This window comes from Poecilia mexicana, unplaced genomic scaffold, assembly GCF_051168715.1.
Source record: "Poecilia mexicana isolate PSO_F unplaced genomic scaffold, ASM5116871v1 scaffold_14, whole genome shotgun sequence".
NCBI lineage: Eukaryota > Metazoa > Chordata > Actinopteri > Cyprinodontiformes > Poeciliidae > Poecilia > Poecilia mexicana.
In genome coordinates, this window is record NW_028263383.1 from 14,460,515 (window position 1) to 14,483,153 (window position 22,639).

A 22,639-nucleotide genomic window follows, 5' to 3' on the forward strand; every position below is an offset into this window, starting at 1 on the left:
AGGACGTTCAGCTTGGTTATTTGTAACTACGTCTCCTTCACAATATATTTTATGTATTGTTGTTATAGGAAGTTGCAGCTCAGACCATCTAAAGCTATGTTTTTCAACCAAAAGTTGAAAAATTAAAATGGTAACCCATCATTTTTGCACTATATGGTTACAAGTTGAGGAATAAGTCCATTCAAAAAGACAAACTTTACAAAAAAAAAAGTAAAAAAAAAAATTACAAGGAATTTGAAGCAAAATATAAAGAAATTAGGGATGACACAAGAAAAACACTCTTGCTAGCACTCAGTCCGCTTTGAGTTGTGTTATTCAGAAAAGTCCGCCACGTGAGCCGGCAGTCGCAAACTAAAGTCACCATTTCTCTCCATGCAACTACTTGTCTGTGAACGGACAATAAAATAAACTACAAAACTGGGCTTTGTTGAAGTGAATAAATGAAATTTATGGAATGAAACTGACAGCTTCTCATCTCTAAAACACCCACCAGATGTTTGTCCGCTAATCCTCTCATGTGACAGCGTTTGCTGGAGCTGAGAGGAGAGTCGGAGAGAAAGAATGGTGCTCTAAACTTTCAGATTATTACTTTATTGTTAACCTTCACACTGACTCAGTGACCCAGGACAGATTAAATAAAATTTATCTGCAAAAAGAAGCGAGTCCTCTGTGCGATCAAGAGGGAAGAAATGCTCACAATAATCTTAAAATAAAACTTTTTTTTTTTTTTTATTTGACATTGGCTATCACACATGTAGTTAAAAAAAATTTCACCCATTCGATTGTAGCTCTGGTTGTTTAGGATTGTGAACATTCACTGCAATCTCAAGTCTTTAGCAGCTTCTAACTAGTGTTTTGGTTTGCACATTTATCTCCCCATCTACTTTGACCAGCTTCCTTTAAAAAAAAAGGAAGCTGGTCTACAGCATGATGCTGCCACCATCTGGTCTTACAGTAAGGATGGCGTGTTCAGGATGATGTGCAGTGTTGTTTTTTTTCCCCCCATAAAAACCTTCCACATCTTTGCTGTTGCATAAAATGTAAAACTTTAGATCTGTGGTCTGTAACTTTACACCACTGTGGCTCTTAAAAACATCGGTCAAAAGCAGTGAGTATTTTTTCCCCCCCTAATTTTATTGAGTGGAATCAGAGTAAAAGAGGGCTGAATATCTTTTAAAAAGGATTTTAAGTTTTGTCAAACTGACAGTTATATTTACTTGTAGTTTACAAGTATGGATTACTTTCTTCGTCTGTCACATAAAATCCTGATCAAATTCAGTACAGATGAAAGCTGTTGCTTGAAAAAAGTCAGCGAGCGTTCGCATAGACACACTTTTGCGAGCTCGAGTTTGTTTTTTCCGTGTCGAAATGTCAGTGATAATTTACCTTAAACCTGCGTAGTTTTGGGAAACGGCAGCGTTAAGTTTTTACAGTTCTTGCTTTGCACAAGCAAATGAAAGGAGTACCGCATGAATTTGCTCGTTTGAACGTCGGCTGTAACGGCGCAGAGTGCGGCAAAGAGTTTTTCTCTTCTTTTTTTTTTTTTTTTTTAAGAAGTACAGCATGTTACGTGTTTGCAGAGGAGAGACGAGATAAAGGAGCGGGGTTGGAGCTGCAGCTGAGAGGCTTTCTTAATTGATTTCACAGGGAGAGGAGCGGGGGTGGGGCACATGCAGAATATGAGGGTGGGGGGGAGAGGGAGGCTTAATTATTAATGACAGAATCTGCAGATAAAACAGAGGGACAGCAAGTCTTTTTACATAATAGTGCATCGGTGCAACAGTGCGAGGAGTTCTCGCTTCCTTTCAGTCTTTCTCGCTTCATCCAACCAGACCACAGCTGGGTACGGAGTTCGTCACTGTTTTTCTCGCTGTATGTAATGGAAAAAACTCCTTCTTTTTTTTTTTCCTCACTAATGTTCATAATGATCTTCTCCAGCTGTTAAAAGCAGCATGTTAAGCTTCTCGGCCCGCTTTGTACATTACAGTCTTCAATTGTGCCTTCTCCAGGATGTGCATTATTTAAAGCACTCACACTGGAAGGTCTTACAGGCCTCCTTAGTTGCCGAACAAAAGGGAGAAAAAAAGATGCTACTCGGGAGAGCATACATGTTGCATGTTTATTAATCTGTGGTTTTGCTTTGTGCAGGCCTGTTCCAGAGGGCCATCGCTCAGAGCGGCTCGGCCATTTCCAGCTGGTCGGTCAACTACCAACCTCTGACCTACACCAAGATCCTGGCCAAGAAGGTGGGCTGCACCCTGGGGGACATGGCAGAGCTGGTGGACTGTCTGCGGCGGAAGAGTTTCCGGGAGCTGGTGGACCAAGACATTCAGCCCGCCCGCTACCACATCGCTTTCGGGCCCGTGGTGGACGGGGACGTGGTGCCGGATGACCCGGAGATCCTCATGCAGCAGGTTGACGGGGACTTCCTAATATCCGGAAAGATCCTACGGAACCGTGGCAGATTCTTGTCGTTCCTTTAACAATCGGTGTGTTTAGATCGCTGTCCTGTCCTGACATGTGTTCTTCAGGGCGAGTTCCTCAACTACGACATACTGCTGGGCGTCAATCAGGGAGAAGGCCTGAAGTTTGTGGATGACAGTGAAGGAGAAGATGGGATCTCTGCAGCTTCGTTCGACTACACGATTTCAAACTTCGTGGACAATCTGTATGGATACCCTTATGGTCAGATCACAATCCCTCTTACCTTAAAATGGATATCTAGTCCCACGCTAATATCTATATCTTTTTCTCTTTTGCAGTTTCTTTTTTTTTTTTTTTTTTTTTTGTAGTTTCCAATTATAACAAATGTTGGAATCAAAATGCAGAGAAGGTCTATAAGAAAACTAAAACAATGGATGGATGGATGTGTAACAGGTCCCGAGTGTCAGGACTGCTGCAACAGTGATGACACAATCTGAAGGACAGATAAACAGAAGTCAGCAATGATGACCGAAGCGCCGCCGATAGCATCCAGATTGCGTTTTTTTTATTTAACAAACAAACCTTTTACAGTGTACAATATTAATGTTTTACATTACTACTGTCTTGTAAACTTGGTTTACTTCCATCACAGGCAATAATGAACCTTACACATAACCCCCCCATAAAACTGCATATGCAAACCGGAAGTCCATCCCAAAACCAACCTGGAAGCAACGCCCCCCAAACAAAGGTTCCGCTTCGCCACTACCGCTCCACCTCAGGAAGGCACAATAAGTGCAGGCAGATTAATATACCGAACTGCAAACAAAATGTAATTTGATATTTTTTTTTAGAAAATAGAATAAATTATACATGAAAATATTTCAAAATAAAAGTAAAAAACCTAAATACTGTGGTGGCATTTTTAGGTGCACCACGGATGGATGGACGGACGGATTTAGATTTGATTCTCACAGAGACTGACTCACAGTTACAAGTGTCGTTTGATTGGCGTAGTGCCAATAAAAACAATTTTTACTACGGTTGAATTTTTTAGAGCAGCTTTTAGCAACAATGTTTGGAAACACTTCAGAAACTCGACCACCTGATCGGATCAGCAACAGCAGGACCGTTAAACGGGTGTTACACACACTTGAAGCTGGATTTATTAAAACCAATTAACAATGTTCTGCTACTGAACAGATGGCCTGACATTTAATGTTAGGAAATACAGAGGAGTTGGTTATCTTCTGCAAAGTAAGCTCAAATCATGAACTGTCCACCACCGTGTTTAACTTTTAATAGGCTGGATGGCTCCCAAATGTGTCGACTCTCGTGCTGTCACAACAGAATAATTTTTTTCATAAGTTTTGTAGTTTCTTTCAGTCCAGCGCTGTACTGGCACCAACTTTTCAAAAAGTAACGGTTTTGCCCATTGTTTCAACTTTTGAGCAACTTCACCATAATCTTTCAGTGTTTTGTTCACAATCTTTACCCTTTAACAAGCTAATTAAGATCAATACATTTACTGCATATTTGATACTTTTCCTTATTATTATTTACTTGCCTCCATCTTAAATTTAGAAACATGTTGTTACAGCTGTATTAAATTACCACACACACTGGTATTAAATGATTGCTTACATTGAACTTTGCTTTTTTTCCAAGGTAAAGATATCCTAAGGGAGACCATAAAGTTCATGTACACAGACTGGGCCGACAGGGACAACAGCGACATGCGCAGGAAGACCCTGCTGGCTTTGTTCACAGACCACCAGTGGGTGGCCCCAGCCGTCGCCACAGCCAAGCTCCACGCAGAGTTCCAGTCGCCCGTCTACTTCTACACGTTTCACCACCACTGTCAGACGGAGGCACGGCCGGACTGGGCGGACGCCGCTCACGGAGACGAGATCCCGTACGTGTTCGGGATTCCCATGGTGGGAGCCACTGATCTTTTCCCCTGTAACTTCTCCAAGAACGATGTAATGCTCAGCGCCGTGGTCATGACCTACTGGACCAACTTCGCAAAGACAGGGTAGGTAAAAGACCCAAATGTGGAAAGATTGAAGTGCATACATGGTGTTATTTGCTGCTCTCACTTTAAATACGGATACGTTTAGGTGCTAGTATTTATGAATGGTGCTGTGTGTTACACTAGTGTGATGTTGGTGGAAGATGAGCTTAGCTGCAAAACTGATATTCTGTCTGATCTCATGAGGAAGAGAACCTCTTTATGATTAAACACTTTGCATTAACTGGCTCACATGGATTATATTCATGTTTCCCACTCGTTCTTTTTTTATAATCCACTTTTCCCATGGTGTTTGTTTCTTTCTAATCACTTTAGCGACACATGCGAACATGAACAAGCGTCAATGGACTTGATACCCTAAAAAGCGTGGAACAGCTGTTTCCTGGAATACTTCATAATTATGCAGATAACACTTTGTGGCACTTTCCTTTGAAGTCAAGTCTTGTTCAGATTCTGAGCATTTCATTTGTGTAACACTTTAATCAGTTAATCGTGTGGCAGGACTACAGCAAATGACATCATGAATGTACAGACACATAATCAGGAGCTTCTGTTAAGATTCTTGTCAGAACCAGGCATGCATGATCAGATCTGCTTACTGCGGCACTCAAAGATTCACAACATATTGATTATCTTTGTGTCTAATTAGTTCTCAATCAGGTCTTAAGCCCAAATAAAAAATATTAAAACAGATTTTTTTATATATATCTTTAATCTAAAAGAGGACTTGAAAATGCTAGTTAGCGTACAATTAGCTGAATGTGCAGATCTGGCGAGACATTTTCATTCAGTATCACCGTCGTGAACTTTCAACGGGTTTGTTTTAACCCTTCCTTTTCCAGAGAGGAACAGCTACACCACTTACAACCTTTTTTAAACTGATTTTCTAAAACAAGAATTGGTTGCCAACGTTTTAGTTCATTCTGGCTTTTCTGGAAGTCACACTGGGTCAGAGCTATGCATACCACTCTGCAAGTTTTAATGTTTGCTTAAATGCACCGCAGCAACTCGTAAACCTCTGAAGCACATTCTGCCTCTTCCTGAAATGTAAACGAAAATGGCGTGGCAGGAGATTTTAGAGGTTTGATTTCTCTTTTGTTCGTTCATGAAAGGCTATGAATCATTTCTGCCCCAAGCGCGAGACTCACAGGTTTCTTTTGGTTGTATTTAACCAGAAAACCCTGCACTACATTCAACTCGATGCTTCTGGAGCTATCACATATGCATTTGAATTACACCAGACTTCACTTCAGCCTAACTGAGACCCATGTTTTTAGGTGGAGCAGAGTTTGCATCAGAGTTCGACGGGTTATTCACACCTCCCGAATTTCTAGGCAAACAAACTAGAATCTGCTGAAACTGGACACACATGACTGGTGGTACATTTCTGATTTAATCAGGCTGACATTGAGCTTATGGTATAACCCAAATGTCAGTGCTGTTAAAAATGTATTGACAAAGGTGAAAAGCCAGGCAAGCAGCAGAAGACCATGCAACTTGTATGAACTCTACCAGTTCTGTCAGGGAGAGTTTTCAAATATCCAGCAAGAATAACACCAGAAGCTTGTTAACTGCTACAAAAGTGTGTGGTTTCTGCAGTCCGTCCATGTCTCAGGAAGCGACAAATTCCATAACAGCAAAACAAAATGTCCTCCAAAAAAAAACTGGCATGAATTTGAACTTCTTTGATAGAGCGCTGTGTTTTAACACCGGATGTCTATCTGTTTAGAAACAGTGAATGATAGCAACTGTCATCTAACACGAAAAAAAACAACAACTCTTGAATCTCTTCTTTCTCTGTTCCAGGGATCCTAATCTGCCTGTTCCTCAGGACACAACATTCATTCACACTAAGCCTAACCGTTTCGAGGAGGTGATTTGGACCAAATTCAGCTCCAAAGATAAGCAGTACTTGCATATTGGCCTGAAGCCACGTGTCAGAGATAACTACCGTGCCAACAAGGTTGCTTTTTGGCTTGAGCTTGTGCCGCATCTCCACAGCCTGCACGAAACATTCTTAAACGCGGTCACAACTCGACTGCCGTCTGGAGGCACCGGCCGACGCAAGGTGCCCCCGGCCGTCAACTCTTCGCCCCAAAAGCCACCGGTGTCCACCTACCCATCAGAACCCGACCCCGATAGCTCCGAGAGACCGCGCCCCACTCCCTTCCCGAGCGAGACGAGGGACTACTCCACTGAGCTGAGCGTGACGGTGGCCGTCGGCGCGTCGCTCCTCTTCCTGAACGTGCTGGCTTTCGCCGCACTTTACTACAAACGGGATAAGCGCCACGAACTCATGCAGAGGCGCCACCGCCGGCTCTCCCCGCAACGTGGCACAACAATGGGCATGGGGGTCGGCATGGGAGTTGTGGGTGCCCCACCGCACAACGACCTAGCGCTCAGTCAGGAGGAGGAGCTGATGTCACTGCAGATTAAGCAGCAGAGGGTGGAGCTGGAGCACGGGACACCCCTCCCTTCCCGTGCCCTCCACGGTGACCTGGAACCTCTCCGTCCTCCCGTGTGTCCCCCTGACTACACGCTGGCGCTGAGGCGGGCACCGGAGGACGTGCCACTGATGACCGCCAACACCATCACCATGATCCCCAGTACCATCAGCAGCATCCAGCCGCTCCACCCATTTAACACTTACCCACCTGTCCCAGCCCCTTCGTCAACGCCTGTGCCCAGCCACAGCAACAATGCCCTGCCTCACCAACACTCTACTACCCGCGTATAGGACCAGGCACAAGCTCCGCTACTCCTTTGGGCTCACCGAGATGCGCCACACAAACTTCTCCATTCCAACTTCACCTTTCCCCCCCCACAACCTTCTTTGCCGTTTTCACATCTTCATCCTCATCAAGCCCTCAGATAAAGCTGCAGTTTGTAAGATTTGAAGCGGTGAAATACCTCTAAGCTATAATCACATCTCAACGGGGACCGGAACGAGAAAGCGCCCTTGTCATCACGCTTATTCGTGTAATGGCTCAGTGGAAATTCGGTGCTGAGGAAAGGTCTCCCAGTCACGCCGCTTTAGGCCAGTAGCTCCCTCGAAGAGGTGTCGTAATCAGTCAGACGTTTATAACGTGGAGTTCGGTTGTTTGGCACACGCGTTTCCTTTCATGTCAGTGTGGAGCAATGTTTAACAAAGAGTACAAACACACATTGTCATTCATTTAGGGAGAAGATGATACAGTAGCAAACAGCTTTGTGCGAGGCAGCATATGTCCCAGCAAGCTGTCTGTCATAAAGCGTTGGTTTCTTGAAGCTTACAAATTGCAGCTTTAAAAAGGCCCAATCTGGAAGGGGGATTTGGCACCCCATACAGAGCTCTGTGCTCCAGCAGCTGTCTCTGCATTGTGATTTTAGAGATTATTGTATAGTGTGAAATATACTGCCGAGGCTGGGAATAGAAGTGACGTTTGACAGCCACGTACGACTAAATCTACTTTGGATTCATTTACGATATTCACAGTGGTTTGGAAAAGTGTCTGCACCCCTTGATCGCTTTCACGTTTTGTCACGACTGCAAACTTTAATGAGTTCTGTTAAGGTTTTATTTAAGAGACCAACATAAAGTAATACCTAATTGTGGGTGGAAGGAAAATAATTCATGGTTATAAAAATCTAAGACGTGCTGAAAATTATTTATTTTTTAAGTCTTGCCATGGATTGACAATTTGTGCCACATACCTTAATTTTGGAGCAAGTACCACATCAGCATTATCATTTAGTATTATAATCTTATCAGGTTTTTTTTTTTTTTTTTTTTACAGAACTTTAAAACAGTAAAACAATTGTACTTTTCATGTGTGTGTTGTGTTAGGTGATTGGCAGTGCCTGATTTATAAATGTGTACTTTGAAATATTAACACAAAGGAGTCAGTGAATTACTAGTGGAGTGGAGGAAAGTCCAAGCTTTCTCACCAGTCTTGATCTCAAAATCCAAAATGCCTGCCGTGCATAAACATATTATTCCTGTCAAAATAAAATAATAATTTGTACTTCTATATTGAATCTCTGTACTCAGTCACAGACACACAGCCTGTTCTAGTGAAATATGACTTTAGCTTGTGTTGTTAATAGCAGTTTTTGTGCTTACTTCCTGGGTTATTACTCGATTACCAAATAACTGGAAAAGCTGTAAAAAGGCAATTCCTTTGTCCAAGATTTGACTTCAGCAGGTAAAACAGCACAAGTTGTGAGAAAGTTACCACCAGTGGTGGTTGTATTGTGCATTATTAGACACTTTCAGACTTTTTAAAAAAAAAATGGAACACCATGTACAATTTGCCTTCCGCTCTGTAACAGGCTACTTTGTGTTGGTCCGTAAAACAAAAATCCCACAATGTGGAAATACTTCTGCCAAAAGTATATAAGCTTTTCCTTGTTAGTTAAGATTTACTTAATTTTTGGGGTTTTATTGATAGTTACGAGAAATAAAAGACTTACAGAGAGAAAAGGAGAAGATAGTAGCTGTACATGCTAGCTGTACATGCTAGCTGTACATGCTAGCTCTACCGCGGCGGCACGCAAAGACCCACAACGCATTTTAAATTCAGTTTAAAAACAATCAAACATTTCTATTTTTGGGGGGAGTATGTCTACAGATTTCCAGATTGGGACTTGACCCGTCGGGCCTCGCAGAAAGTAGCTGAACCGCATTCAGCAGGACGCGGCCTGGAATCCAGGCTGCCCATAAGAACTCGCCACATCCTCACCTCACAGGCTCCACTCACTTTCTTTGTTCCTCACTCATTACCTCTGTCTCTTTCCTTCTTTCCTCCACCTCAGATCAAGTGACTCCTCCCCACGCTTTAGCCGCCGTTCCGTCCTCCTGCATCCACTCTTGTAGCTCTTCTTATTAAACATCAACACAGTCCTTTATTTTTTTTTTTTTTTTTTGCGTCCTCCTTCTCTCAGTCACTTCTAGACTCTTTTTTCCTTTTAGAGTCTTTTATACAAAAAAAAATGAAAAACAGAAATGTAAATGATGTATTATTAATAAATTGTAAGGATATGAATGAAAAAAAAAAAAGATATTCTGATATCTCGTTTTTACCAGCATTCTTGGTGCCAAGTACTGTGATGAAGTTCCTTTTTGGCCGGCGTCCGGTGGACCGCTTGCCGAGGTCCGTCCTGACTGTATCTCATGAAAAAAAAAAAAAAAAACAACAACAAGGAGTTCCCATCAAAAGAAAGTGCCAACCCCTTTATCTTTCATTTCAAACCACACACACACACACACACACACACACTTTGTGTTTTATTTACATTCAATGTTGCACTGTGGCTGGTCTCTTCTATAAAGGGAAATCAGATTCAATATATCCTCATTTAGAAGAAGAAAATATATAAAGTTTTATTAACTACTTTGCTGTGTGGGATAGTTGCATGATTTTTTTGTGTGGGGCAGAGTTTTTCCATTTCGATAATTTCGATTGCCTTGTTTGGTTACTTTCCATTGAATTGTTTTGCTTTTGGAAATATTTCATTTTCTATTTTAATATCAGCTGCACTTTGTGGTACTTCGGAAAGTATTAAAGTATTAAAGAGATATTGTGTAAAGCTATGATTATAACAAAGAGAGTAAATATTTCCTCTTTATTTTATTCTTTTTTTTTTTTTTTTTCATTTACTAACACCGCGGCTGTGCCACAAGACTACCAGAGACTGATGAAAGCCTTGTTTTATTTTTAATCCCCCCATTTTTTTTCTTTTAAAACGTGTCAAGTTTGCACAGTCACTGTCTCTCAGTCTCATTACGAGGAAAGCACTTTCTACGTTACAAAAAGAAAAACCAGAGACATGACTTCTTCACGTGAATAATCCAAGCAAGGTTCACGTACGTGACTGACATTACGTTAATGCTTCGAGCATCTGAGGACGAATCAATTGTTCTTTTGGTTTTTTCTTTTTCGTCAGCTCTTTTGTCGTCTCATGGTTTTCGCTTCGGCACGGCGGGTGAAAAGAAAATATATATTTATGGTAAAACAAAAAACAAAACGAAAAAAAAAAAAGATGACGAGAGCCTTGTTTGATTGTGTCACTTGTTTTGCACAACTGAACACAAGGATGGGTTGTACCCTGGACAATATTTGGTGGGGTAGGGGGAGAGGGAGGGGAAAACAAAAAAGGAAAAACTGTGACATTAGGACAACACTGGAGAAGCAGTGACTCACTGGCGACGACGACGAAACAGTCTGCGTGATCCGTCAGATGCGTTGGGGAGGGAAAAGGAGGGGGGCAAAAAAAATCCTGATTAAACAAGACGTTACTCACACCTTGTACCAGAAAAAGCGAGGCGACTGGGATTAGCATCTGCAACGTCCCGCCCCCCACCCCTCCCCCATGCGTGCTTAAGGATGTCGACGCTCCCGGATCCAGACTGCCATCCCTCACGCTGGGCTGGAGCGAGCTGGGAGGACGAAAAACCAACAAAGAGAACCACACAAACTGAACTTTTATTTTTTATTTTTAAGTGTACGAGAACAAACTGGAATTTGTAAATATTATGTTTTGTCGTTTGGTTTGGAGTGATTGGCCGGATCCGTTTTTCTTTGAGACAACAGGTGCAAGTTTAGATGTCTTAACATGATTTCGACGCTCATGCACACACAGCCGGTTTGATCAGCCGTTGTTTACAATGTCTTGCGAAACTATTCGTAGGGCTACCCCCCTCCCCCTCTCTCTCCCCACCCTGAACTTGTTTGTCACATTGCAGCCACAAGTTTCCATGTAGGGATCTCATTCAATACACCAACACAAACTATAAATGTGAAGTGGAAAGGAAAATTATAAATGATTTACAATTTTTTTTTTTTTTTTCACAATTGTGAGTTTTGGCATGCATTTGTATTCAGCCTCCTCTGATTCAGGTCATTGTAGAACCAGTTTTTTGAGATATTCTCTACCAGTTTTGCACAGATTTACATTAACATTCAGTTCTGGATTTTTTTTTTTAATACTTAGCTATTCTTTAAAACTAAGTAACACCAATATAATTCTTGGTTGTTTTTTTTACCTTCACCCCAGTTTCAAACAGGTTCGACCGACTCTTACTAACCATGTGTCTTCTGAGCACTGCTGGTTGGTCTGGATTTTATTTAGGGGCATCAGAGTAAAGGCTGGATACCACCATTTGGTCTATTTTTTGAATTCTTATTGGTTAATACCATTAATCCTTTAGCTTGACGATGTTCCATTGCAATAAATCCCAATCAAATGCATCGAAATTTGTGGTTGTAATGTAGCAAAAAGTGAGTATTTTTGCAAGGCGCTGTAACTGAGTTCATGATCAAATCTTATAAGGTGGGCACATGAGGACATCTATCAGCTTACATGAATGATTTAAAAAAAAAAAAAAAAAAAAGCAAACGCAAGGTCGAGGTAAAGAAACAGAAAAAGGAATGCTTTCTGGCTCCGAGTGGCCCAGGTCTCGTGATTATCTGCGGTAGTCTAAAGCGTACCGTGCACACTTGGCACCGTCCCATCAATCATACAAGGCAGCTTTTGAATGAAATGAGTTCTCTCATTGGTGAAGAAGCCAAAGAACAGCTGCAGAGAACAGATGAAGGAAGGGGAAACAGGAAGGATTTGAGTAATGAGACAGAAAAAGAAAAAAAAAAAACAGATTTTGTTACAAATTGGCTCAAAGCAGGCCGTAAATCAAGAAATTCAATTTGTGACGCTGGTGTACTTGGTTGTTATTGTCTCACGTCGTCTTGAGCATACGGTATATTACCCACGTAACTGGAAGGTTGTGAAATCCTTTGTACTCTTTTGGTCTTATTTCGAACTATATTCATAGTGGTTGTTTTTTGCTAACTTTTGCAGTTTTCGTCTGCACATCCTGTCAATGGGATCGTTGACCCAGCCGTTTGGTGTGAGTTTCAGTTACCCGCGCTCCTGAGGTTAACATAGCGAAACGCTTTATTTTTTATCCCCCTGTCCCGTTCTTTTGGAAACAAGGGTTGAAACCTGCCAACAGAAAAACGGAAGCACACTCACCAAGTCTACATGTTTACACTGCAGTTCTGATGTTGGCTGACAATTCGCATTACGCAGACTCAAATATCCTATTCTTGAAACTTTTGATGCCAGATGTTACAGTGAAGGCTTGCACCTGTTTGTCTGTTTCATTTAGTCTGACTCAGTAACCTGCTTGAGGCGCAAAATACGCAGAGGGAGCATATTTGACAACGAGGAGTTGAGAGAATTAAAGTTAATATTTCTATTTCAAATAGAGGCTATTACACACTGTCTGTTGTGTATCTGAACTGGAAAACATTAAAAGACATTCTTAAACAAATGCTTTGCCATCATTTTTATGGCCAAAGTCCTGTTGAAGCTGCAATGCTTCGTCTGGCCACTTGAGGGCAGAACGACGATTAAATAAAGAGTCTTCAGCAGCTGTTTTGCTTTCAGTCCCTGCATACTTAGACCTATTATAAGTTATTTGGTGCTTAATAAATCTCTTGCTTTCAGGCTTTAATGTAGCACTAGCCCAGATAACCCAAAGAGATGTGAAAAAGTATTTAGCCCACTAACAGATTTATTTATGGTTTCAGACACATTTTATGCAAATATACAATTTAATTAGACACGCCCAGGCAGGATTAATGCCAGACATTCAGAATCAAGAAATCACCTCAACAGAACCTGTTTGACATGAAGTAGACTAGACATCATAGCAAAACATCAACCCCTGGTCTTTAGAAATCCAAAGACGCGGAAATCGGCATCTGTAAGCATGTTACCAAACCGTTCCTAAATCTTTTGTACTGCAGTAAAACACAGAGAGACCCATCGTCTGTCATAAACCAGGATTTTGTTGCTAAAAATGGCACAACCAGTTATTAGGTTTAGGAGGCAGTTACTTTTTCCTCCCAGTGCATTGAAAAATTGGTTCAATAGCTTTTCCTCTCATCATATGAAATCATGATATATAATGGGGTTTTTTCTGTTTCTTTTTGTTTTTACATAGGTTTGACATTGTTATCTATTGTTTATTGTCCCACCATGAAGCTCAAGAGAAGCATTTTTTTTTTCTTTTGTTTGCAGAAACCAGACTGTGAGCCCTAGAAGTGGTGTCGCGTCCTAAAAGTGTAATTAAAAGTCTTCAGCTTTTTCCTATTTGTTTAAAACAGTTAAAGGCATCACACTAACTAAATGCTACATGTACAAAGTGTGAAGAGTTGATCATTTTCACAAACACCAGTACTAATACTACAGACAAAGTAAACCAAGCAGCCAAAATCACAGAGAAGCCCTCAAATCTGGGTCATCTGCCACTCTAAACATTTTAACAGCCAAATGCTAATGTTGGAGTATGCATGATTTTGCATTTGTAGATTTTTGTTGGAACATCCCACACAATGAGTTAAATAAGATCCTTTCCTAATTTCATGTTTGAGGTGGTGCGTTTCCTCCACGTTCCAGTGCCGAATCCAACTCTCATTTAGTGTTGTGGAACATAATATGCTGTCAAGCTTCCACTGGTAACTACACGACCAAGTATGAAAATCCCTCTTTTGGACATGGATTACTGGGTAATGTACCATTTGTACCATTTTAATAAATATCCACTCACGCAGTTTCTGGGCCTACTGCCTCTTGTTCAGAGAAGGCTCTGCCATCCCACCAGTGTTGGCCAGCACTGAGACATGCAAGACAAACAACTATGCACACTCACCACTCACACCCTCTACTCCCTTTTCTATTTTGGAGTTGCTAATTAGCCTAACATGCCTGTGTTTTGGACTGTGGGAGGAAGGAGTACCTGGGGAAAATTCCACACATGCACAGATGGAAGGATATATATATATATATACATATATATATATATATATATATATATATATATATATATATATATATATATATATATATATATATATATAGTGCCTTTTTAACAATCAGGCTGAGAGATTATATTTGTGAGTATATTTAATTTCCTCTGGGTGTGACAAACTTGAATGTGACATTCCGACCACATATACAAACCTTTTTTTTTTTTGCTTGTAGTGAAAAAGAAAATGTGACAAACTAAAACTGAATATGGGTCCATAGAAGTCTCCAGAAGAGTTCTCCTATCCTTCCCAATGTTTTACGGAAAGAGGTTGTAAATATTTACTTCATGCTTAGTTAGAAGATTGAAATTTTACCCCTAAACTCACTAATTCACTTCAAATGCAACACCCCTGGATTTATTGAAAGTCTAATGTTCTAATTTTGGTTTGAGAAACACAAACACAATAAGGGTTTATTATGGTTAATTGTGATATTTTTATTAAATTAATTTGCGTCACCTCCCACACAACAGTGTAGTCATGTCGATCTCAACACAGTACAGCAAAACAAATGCACCTTCAAATTTTGATACAATCAAAACATCTTTTTTTTACTGTGGAATATATTATTGGCCTTTCTTATTAGGAGAAACGTTTGTATCTAGCACAATCACACACGTCTAACAGATCAACACATGGTAAATGGGACATCCCTCAGATGGTGTGCTGCAGGTACAGTGGGAGAGGTTAGGGAGAGACGCAGTTGTCATAGAAGATCTGAAGGTTCTGGTCGACATCCATGTGGTTTTTCAGAAACATCTCCAGCTCCTGCACCGTCATCTCATGAACACTGTTCCCCTCTTTGGCGTTCTTGGCCAAAGCCGCATGGGACGGGAAGAGGATGCGCACGTCGTCGGGAGAGTTGCGGTTGTACTCGGTGCAGCAGTATGCGGACCATATGTATTCGGGGATGGCCACCCTGTCCTGGTTGTTGCGACGGATCATGTTCCCCCTGGTGGTCACTCCGGTGACGATGTAGGCAGTGCCACGGCAGAAGTTGTTGAGGCGCACTCGGATTCGCTCCTCATACTCACGCCACGGTCCGATGTTGAACTCCCTGATCTCTGGGACCACGTTAGTCAGTGTGTAGGTGGCGGCGCGGTCGTCTGGAGTGGACTGGTGCTGGTCTGGGTTCAAGTGGCCTCTTTCATAAAGAACGTCAGAGTAGTCGTCTAGCACTGCCTGGCTGTCCTCTAAGTTCATGGGGAGGTGGCCAGTGGGGAACGGCAACATGTTCCCATTTCCATCGATTTCTGCCAGCTGGGAAGACATGAAAAATAAATTATTCTCTTTCACGTCCTACCAAAGCATTTTTTTTTTCTTTGTAAAGAAGAGAAACTTTGAATGAACATAGGTATTTCAATCTAAAAGATTCTAACCTGTGGTTCGTACATCCAAGGGTAGTCCACACGCCTGTCTCCCTCTGTTTTCTTGAAGGTATAAGCCGAGTAAACCGGGATCCGTTTGTGAGGATCGTACAGTGTCACATATCGAGGTTTGTCTGCGTAGCGTTGGCAGATCTTCTTTAGCCTGATGTCGACAATCCCACGTGGCGGCGTCCCCATGTAGAGCGAGTCCTTGCATCTCTCCACATGATTGAAGTCTTGCACAACAGTTGCTAATGAAAGGTAAGGTAGGGCCGTAAGAGCAAGAACCAAAGAAGTTAACATCCTCATGTTTGTGCCTGTCTCCTCAATGACTCGTTCCTTTGCCCTTGTGCAAAATGAGACACTTGCCATTATAATTTAAATATCTGTTGTTGCGCAACACCCCCACCCCCCTTCTTCTTCTCTCTCTCTACTTCCCCTTGTCAGAAGAAGGAGATGTGCTGTTTTCAATGACACTGTAAACTGCAACTTCCCCTTTCCCTCTCTGGGCAAAAAAGGAGAAGTGCCTTCGCCTTCCTGACATGAACGGAGTTCCTCTGCAGAGGAAGACCTGCTCTTCCACAGCTGTCACTGTTACACCATGTCCATCAGCCCATCAGCACCAAGAGGTACTCCTCACCTCTCTTTTCTGTTATCCATGGGGCCTACTACATCCATGCAGACTGAACCCCCCGGGTAATGTGCTTCTTTATGAACAACCCTTCCATCCACTGCCCTTGGCGCCCTGCGTATTGACCACATACTCACAATCCCGCAGTTGCATCGGACGGTCTGAAGGGACGTCCAAAGGCTTTGTTCCACCAGTTTCTCACGTGTAAGTTGTATGCCTGCATGTCTTAAGGCCTCATGCACGCCTTGCACGACCTCGTCCATGTGCTCTTCTGGGACCTCCCTTCCCTTGGGAGAACTGTCCCACTTCTCGATTCCGACAAAGACAACCTTCCTTTGCTGGACATAGCTGTCCACCTCATCATTCCCATGCCAATGATCTCCCTCATGTGTGTGGGCTCTCTGATGCTCGACCTTGAGCTTTAGATGCATTCTTAATTCAGCAACCTTCTTCCACAAATCCATGTATGCCACCGGCTTGCCCTTAGCGGTTTCAACTCCACTTTCTTCCCAAATGGATGGATCCTCTCCAAGGGCCTGGGCACAAAAGTAGCTGTTCACTTCAATGTGGGATTGCTTGCATCTGCTGGACGTACGCCTGTGCGTTGTCCTCCTCATCCATCTTTGGATGAGTTGCTTGTCCCCAAAGCCTCTCTTAGTACTTCAGAGCAGGGATGAGTTCAAGCGGTTTTGGCTACTAGCTTCACTGATGGACGTGTCAACTGTCCTCAGTAAAAGCTCCCCTCACCCACACGCCGTGCAGTTACTGCGAGGGTGTTGACTGAGGTCTTTCAGTCACCAACAACTCTACCCCTGTAGAGCTGCTACTCTAAGCGAGCTATCCAGAACTATCCTCCTGTTTTACCCACTTAGACTTCTGTGACGTTGGGCACCACTTTGTTGTTGCGCAACACCCCCCCCCCCCCTTCTTCTTCTCTCTCTCTACTTCCCCTTGTCAGAGGAGGGAGATGTGCTACCAGCTCTCCGTCTAACGGATGAATTGAGTTTCCTAAATATGCCGGGATTTACCCTATCCAGAACTGAAGTAAACTCTGTTTAAGCTGGCGTCGAAAAAGACTAGCCTGGTTTCTGACGACCTCCATCCAGATGTCCCACCCTTTTTCACTCTGTGAATTAGCCAGATTGAGCAGCCTGCAACCAACTAGTTTCACAGAGCACACCTGTTAATGGTCGCTCTTTCTCTTTATTACAACTTGCACTTGTTACTGAACCAGGTTGGTTTTAGTGACTCGGGCGAGTCCCAAGGGTGTTGTTTTAGTTTTGGCTAAAAGCAACCTATAAAACATTTTCCACTTTCTCCTCCCGGAATCAAACTTCATAGCTATTTTACAACCATCAAAGAACTTTAAGGTGACTCATTAACTGAATGTCCACAACATCTTTTAGATTTTCTTAATGCTAATTATTTTATTAGTAAGGCAATTTTGCAAGGGTCAGTACAGCTTAAATCAGTAGCAGAAATAATCAAATAAGTAAAATCAATAATCTAGCCTATTTTTCCCTAATGCTGACACTGTGAACTAAAAAAGGGAAACTTTGAGAGAGACGAACGGAGTTTGGCATCTTAAACCCCATAACTGGCCTAATGATGAAGAAGGTGTTGCAGCAGCAGGAGGCTCCCAGTACAGGAAGAGTACTGACTTGGAGCGGCAGGTCTCGGGCCTCAGGGTAACTTCCTCATGTGCGTAGCGGTCCTCAGCTTCTTGTCTTGCAGCTCTGTAGCTCCTTTCTCCTCATCTCACGATCTTTCTGGTCCATCGAGATGTAGACGAGCTGGTCTCACGGAAGGAACACACCAGTTCTTCATCTTTGCCTTTGTTCTTTGCCTTTGTCTTCATCTTTGTCTTTATCTTTATCTTTGCCTTAGTATTTAGCTTTGTCTTTGGGGTCTGAACCCAGCTGGTGAGAGAAGTGCAATTTGAAGCCACATGTTGCGGGGCTAACGGGTTGGTCCCCATGTGCAGAACAGTCTTCGGCTCTGTGGCCCCGGCTCTTCTTCAGCTGCAGAGTTCTTTGTCCATCTCGATCTTGGCTCGAAGCTGCCTGGAGGATCCAACCAAAGATTCCTCTTTTGCACCCACCTTATAAAGGGTTTATCCACCCTTTTTGGTGCATTTGCATTGGCTAGCTTTGTTGCTGTGCCTGTGTCACTGGCTGACTACTTGGTCTGATGATCTCATATCCATCACCATCTTGGAGACATTATGTCCTGATGTCTGTGCTAATGTCCCAAGTTGCTCAACAGTCCACCTACGTCTGTTGCTTGCCCAACCTTTTCTTAGGAAAGTTAAAGTTTAGCAATAAGGCCTTGGTCACCTCTGCTCTCCTATCAGTTCCTCTTTTCCCCTGACCTTACACCTACCATCTACCTCCAACACAACATCAGTGACCTTTAATTACAGTTACACATTTTACATAATTTCAAGTTCAATGTCAAAATCACATTTATAACCTTTTAGTTTCTCTGATTTAGCATTCATTTATAATATAATAACCATTACTTATTAGTAGTTACTCTTATTATAATCATAATGTGAGTTATTACAGACACTTCTGAAAAGAAACCAAGAGTAATCCATTATTCTAATTATTTGACACCATGTTACAGTTACTTCTTTCACCTGTAAGTACTTCCACAAGTGTAAGAGCATGTGCAAATATTCTTATAATCAAACCAATATCAACCACTGGTTAAACCAATATTAATTATTGGCTTATTTCTAAGCTATTATTAATTTAAGCATTTTACTCTGGGTTTTATCCAATTACTCAAAATGTTTAGATTTTATTCTTTAAACCTTTAATGCTTTGAAATAAGGAATAGTCTGAACTATTTTATAGATATGCAGGCTGGAAACTTCCCCTTTTTTCAGGAAACCTGCTCTTCCTGTTCCATGACTCTCTTTCTGCCTGACTATTATTTTTATGATTAAATAGAAAAAAGTAGAATTAAAACAAAGTTTGCAGGACACAATAACAACACACACAACCAGATTAATTTTTTACAGTCTGACTCTACTGTTGGGTCTTGATGTCACCTGTGTACTCAATTTTAAAGGTAACTTTATTCATTGTTATTATTAAGCTAAAATCTCCAGCATGGGGAAGTGGGATGAGCTCGATTTTTCTCGACACCCCCTCCTCAAGGTCAGACCTTTCACATGCTGGGAACCCAACACCCTCCTGCAGGTCTGCGTCCTCATCCTCTGGAAAGAGAAGATGGTCCTCTGGGATGTGAAGATGCAGATCCTCAGTTGTCACCAAGAACTCAGCAGTCTTCAAAACTCCACTGCTCTCTGACACCTCCTCCTTGGAGTTTTGATGTCTCCCAGGAAGTGACGAATGTCGACGAGAACCCAGGTCGCTCTGATCCTTTAACAGTGACAAAAAATCCTCAGCTGGATGAACTGTCGGTTCTTCAGGATGTGGAAGATTCCTTAGGAACAGGTTGATGGGTTGATGGGATGAGGCAGAAACCTCCAAAACAAAAAAAAACTCTGGAAGTTCAGCAAAGCAAAAAGCATAAGCAGCATGACGCTTTATCCACAATCGTAATCCTTTTCCGTCGCTGGAGGTCATTAAGGGGTACTGGAGTTGTCGGAGGCAACAGGAATTGTCCAATTTTAAAACTGCAGTCTTTCGGCTTCCTCATCAAAACTTACAGCGCTGAATATCCAGGACAGGTGCTCTGAAGATCAGGATGAAACAGCTGCCAGGTCCTGGGAGGAAAGTGTTGACCCTTCCCCTTCCAGGTGTTGGGTGTGACTTCAATGCTTTGTTGCGGGTGTGACTTCAATGCTTTGTTGCAGGGTTGATCTTGATGGTTGTCTATGACGCCACTCCTTCCTCATGACTTCAGCCCCTTTTCCAGTTTAATCCATCCGTTTGTGACATGAGTTCTTCTTTAGCATAATCCAATTTCTTCACGGCCCTCCCAGTCAAAGCCTTGAAGTTGTTCTTTGAACGACAATCATCCTGTAATAGTGGCCAGTCTAACACAGGATGGCATGGTGCTTGATTCTTGCAATGTTCTGGTTCGCTTTAGCTAAGAACTGGCTTGAGCACTGACCTCGTGGACCCCTTTTTTCATCAGTAGTACTGTTTTACAGTGTTGTAGTACTCGAGATCGGTCTCGAGACCATTTTTTGATGGTCTCGTCTCGGACTCAACCGCATTTGGTCTCGGTCTCGGGCGCTGAGGACTCGGCATTTTATTTCAAGACCAGTCAAGACTGCAACTGTGAAAATATCACTAAATGTACAGCACACTATCCAGTTTATTTGTCAACTTATTTGCTTTCGGTGTATGAAAACGCACCGATTAAAATCCAACCAATAACCTGTTTCTGTTACTCCCCTCCCCACCTTTCACTCGCACGCGGCGCTCTGAGACATGCGCAGTTGTTTTCTCTGAGCAACAGAAGATGTCGGTCTAATCATCAGTAATAGAATTGCGCTGCATAAATCATAAGAAATCCGATGACCACAGCTAACTCAGCAGCGCTTCGCTTTCACAGACGATGGAGACGTCTAACTTTTTTCGTCATTTAGAAAAGTAGCTCAAAGAAAGGTAAGCTCCGATGACATGATGTTAGCAAAGCTAGCTGTACAGAGACACGTTATTTGTGATGATAAAAAGTTGTCACTCACTGCGCTGAATTATTGTGCGGAGGTGTTGACTGACTTGTCGCATATATGGGACAATGCTGTGTCCAAAAGTCTGCAATATAGTGATGTGACATTCAGGAACAGTACGATTAATCTGCTCATCTCTTTACTTATTAGATAGGACTGGAGTGTCGCTGAGAGCCGTTGTTCTATCAGATAGCCATACGCTGTCAGGATAGCATACATGCAGTGAGTAGCATGCCCGCGCATGCGCATTAAGAAGTCCGACCATCAGTGGAGTTGTCAGTTCAGCAGAGGCAACAAGTTATGACGAAAATAAGTCATTAAATTGTTTATAATATGATATAATATGATAACTAGATAGATATACATGCGTTGTCGTGGCTTCAAAGTGTATTTAAAGCAGAGTCTAGCTGCAGCTGCAGTCAACTACAACACACGCCGATGTAAAACTCATTAACCTATTTACTTAACCGCTAAGTTAGGATGCCATACAGCTGTTAGTAACATTGTATGATGATCTACGTCATGATTCTATGTTGCTGATTAAATAAAATCATATGGTAATGACAGCGTATACATGTCTGAGCTAAGCATATGACTATCTGACAATGTATGCTGATGTAACAGAACACAGTTGTTCTATCAGATTACCGTACGGTGTCAGAATAGCATACATTCAGTGAGTACCAGGCCCGCACATGCGCATTAAGAAGTCTGACAGTCAGAGGAGTTGTCAGTTCACCATACGCAGCAAGTTCTGACGAAAATAAATCATTAAATTGTTTTCAATGATAACGATATAGATATACATGCGTTGTCGTGGTTTCAAAGTGTATTTAAAGCAAGGTCTGGCTGCAGCTGCAGTCAACTACAACACACGCCCGTGTAAAACTCATTAATCTACTTAACCACTAAGTCAGGATGCCATACAAGTGTTAATAAAGTGTATGATGATCTACGTCATGATTCTATGTTGCTAATTAAATAAAATTATATGGTAATGATGTGTCTGACAGATATAGCCGTGAGTTTGTTCTAAGCGTATGATGATCTGACAGCGTATGCTGACCTGACAAAACACTCTTCTTTGTTCTTGTAATGCTCTGCATACACTGCAGTAACTATCATTATTTTATTTAATTATGTACATTGATATTTTTTTAATTAACAAATAAATAAAACACAAGAATGAAGGAGCATGCAGAGCATGCACATTGCTCTTTGATTGTTTTTGTTCAAAGTGGCAGCTGTAATGTGTGCCATGGTGTCAGACTACCTGGCTTCATGTAGTTGGAGAGACGGTGAGAACAGTCATAGGGAGCATCTTGTGCTTGGTTACTTCTTTCTTGTTGCTCCTTGGTCAGTGTTCATAGTTGAGCATTATTTGCCATCTGGGCATTGCCTCAATTGCTATGTTAAATGGTACAGAGAGTGGTGGTTTCTGACATGAGCAATATAGGCAAATGCCCAGAGCGTTATCTTTTTAGGGATGGCACCAGACCACCATGGATTGTAGCACAGAGATGGAAGCAAAGCAGAACAAAAAGTTTGTTATGCTTTTAATATTGGTACAATTGATCAAGTATTTAATATCTATGTCTTTTTATGGGAGTACGGATCTTTCAGATCAGTTTGAGAAGCAATTTTGATCATATTTCACATTTTATCATGTCATATAGCGCG

General features: G+C 42.0%; 2 protein-coding genes across 3 annotated transcripts in view; one reads left to right on the top strand and one right to left on the bottom strand.

Moving 5' to 3' along the window:
- LOC106933725 (neuroligin-2-like) overlaps positions 1-12,767 on the top strand; it is a 39,310-nt gene extending 26,543 nt beyond the window's left edge. The window contains exons 4-7 of one of the 2 annotated variants that reach the window (XM_088012240.1): positions 2,149-2,414; positions 2,532-2,685; positions 4,099-4,459; positions 6,263-12,767. In XM_088012240.1, coding sequence (XP_087868366.1) covers positions 2,149-2,414; positions 2,532-2,685; positions 4,099-4,459; positions 6,263-7,193 — 1,712 coding nt within the window. In that variant the 3' untranslated portion in view covers positions 7,194-12,767. Of the gene's footprint in view, positions 1-2,148; positions 2,415-2,531; positions 2,686-4,092; positions 4,460-6,262 lie in introns of both variants that reach the window. The other variant, XM_088012239.1, reaches the window with a different exon arrangement.
- Positions 12,768-14,719: 1,952 nt separating this feature from the next.
- LOC148155491 (endonuclease domain-containing 1 protein-like) lies at positions 14,720-16,025 on the bottom strand. Its single transcript, XM_088012488.1, has 2 exons — positions 15,687-16,025; positions 14,720-15,567 (listed from the first exon to the last, which is right to left on the bottom strand). The coding sequence occupies exons 1-2, from the start codon at positions 15,981-15,983 to the stop codon at positions 14,995-14,997; spliced, it is 870 nt and encodes a 289-aa protein (XP_087868614.1). The 5' UTR covers positions 15,984-16,025; the 3' UTR covers positions 14,720-14,994.
- Between the last annotated feature and the right edge of the window lie 6,614 nt (positions 16,026-22,639).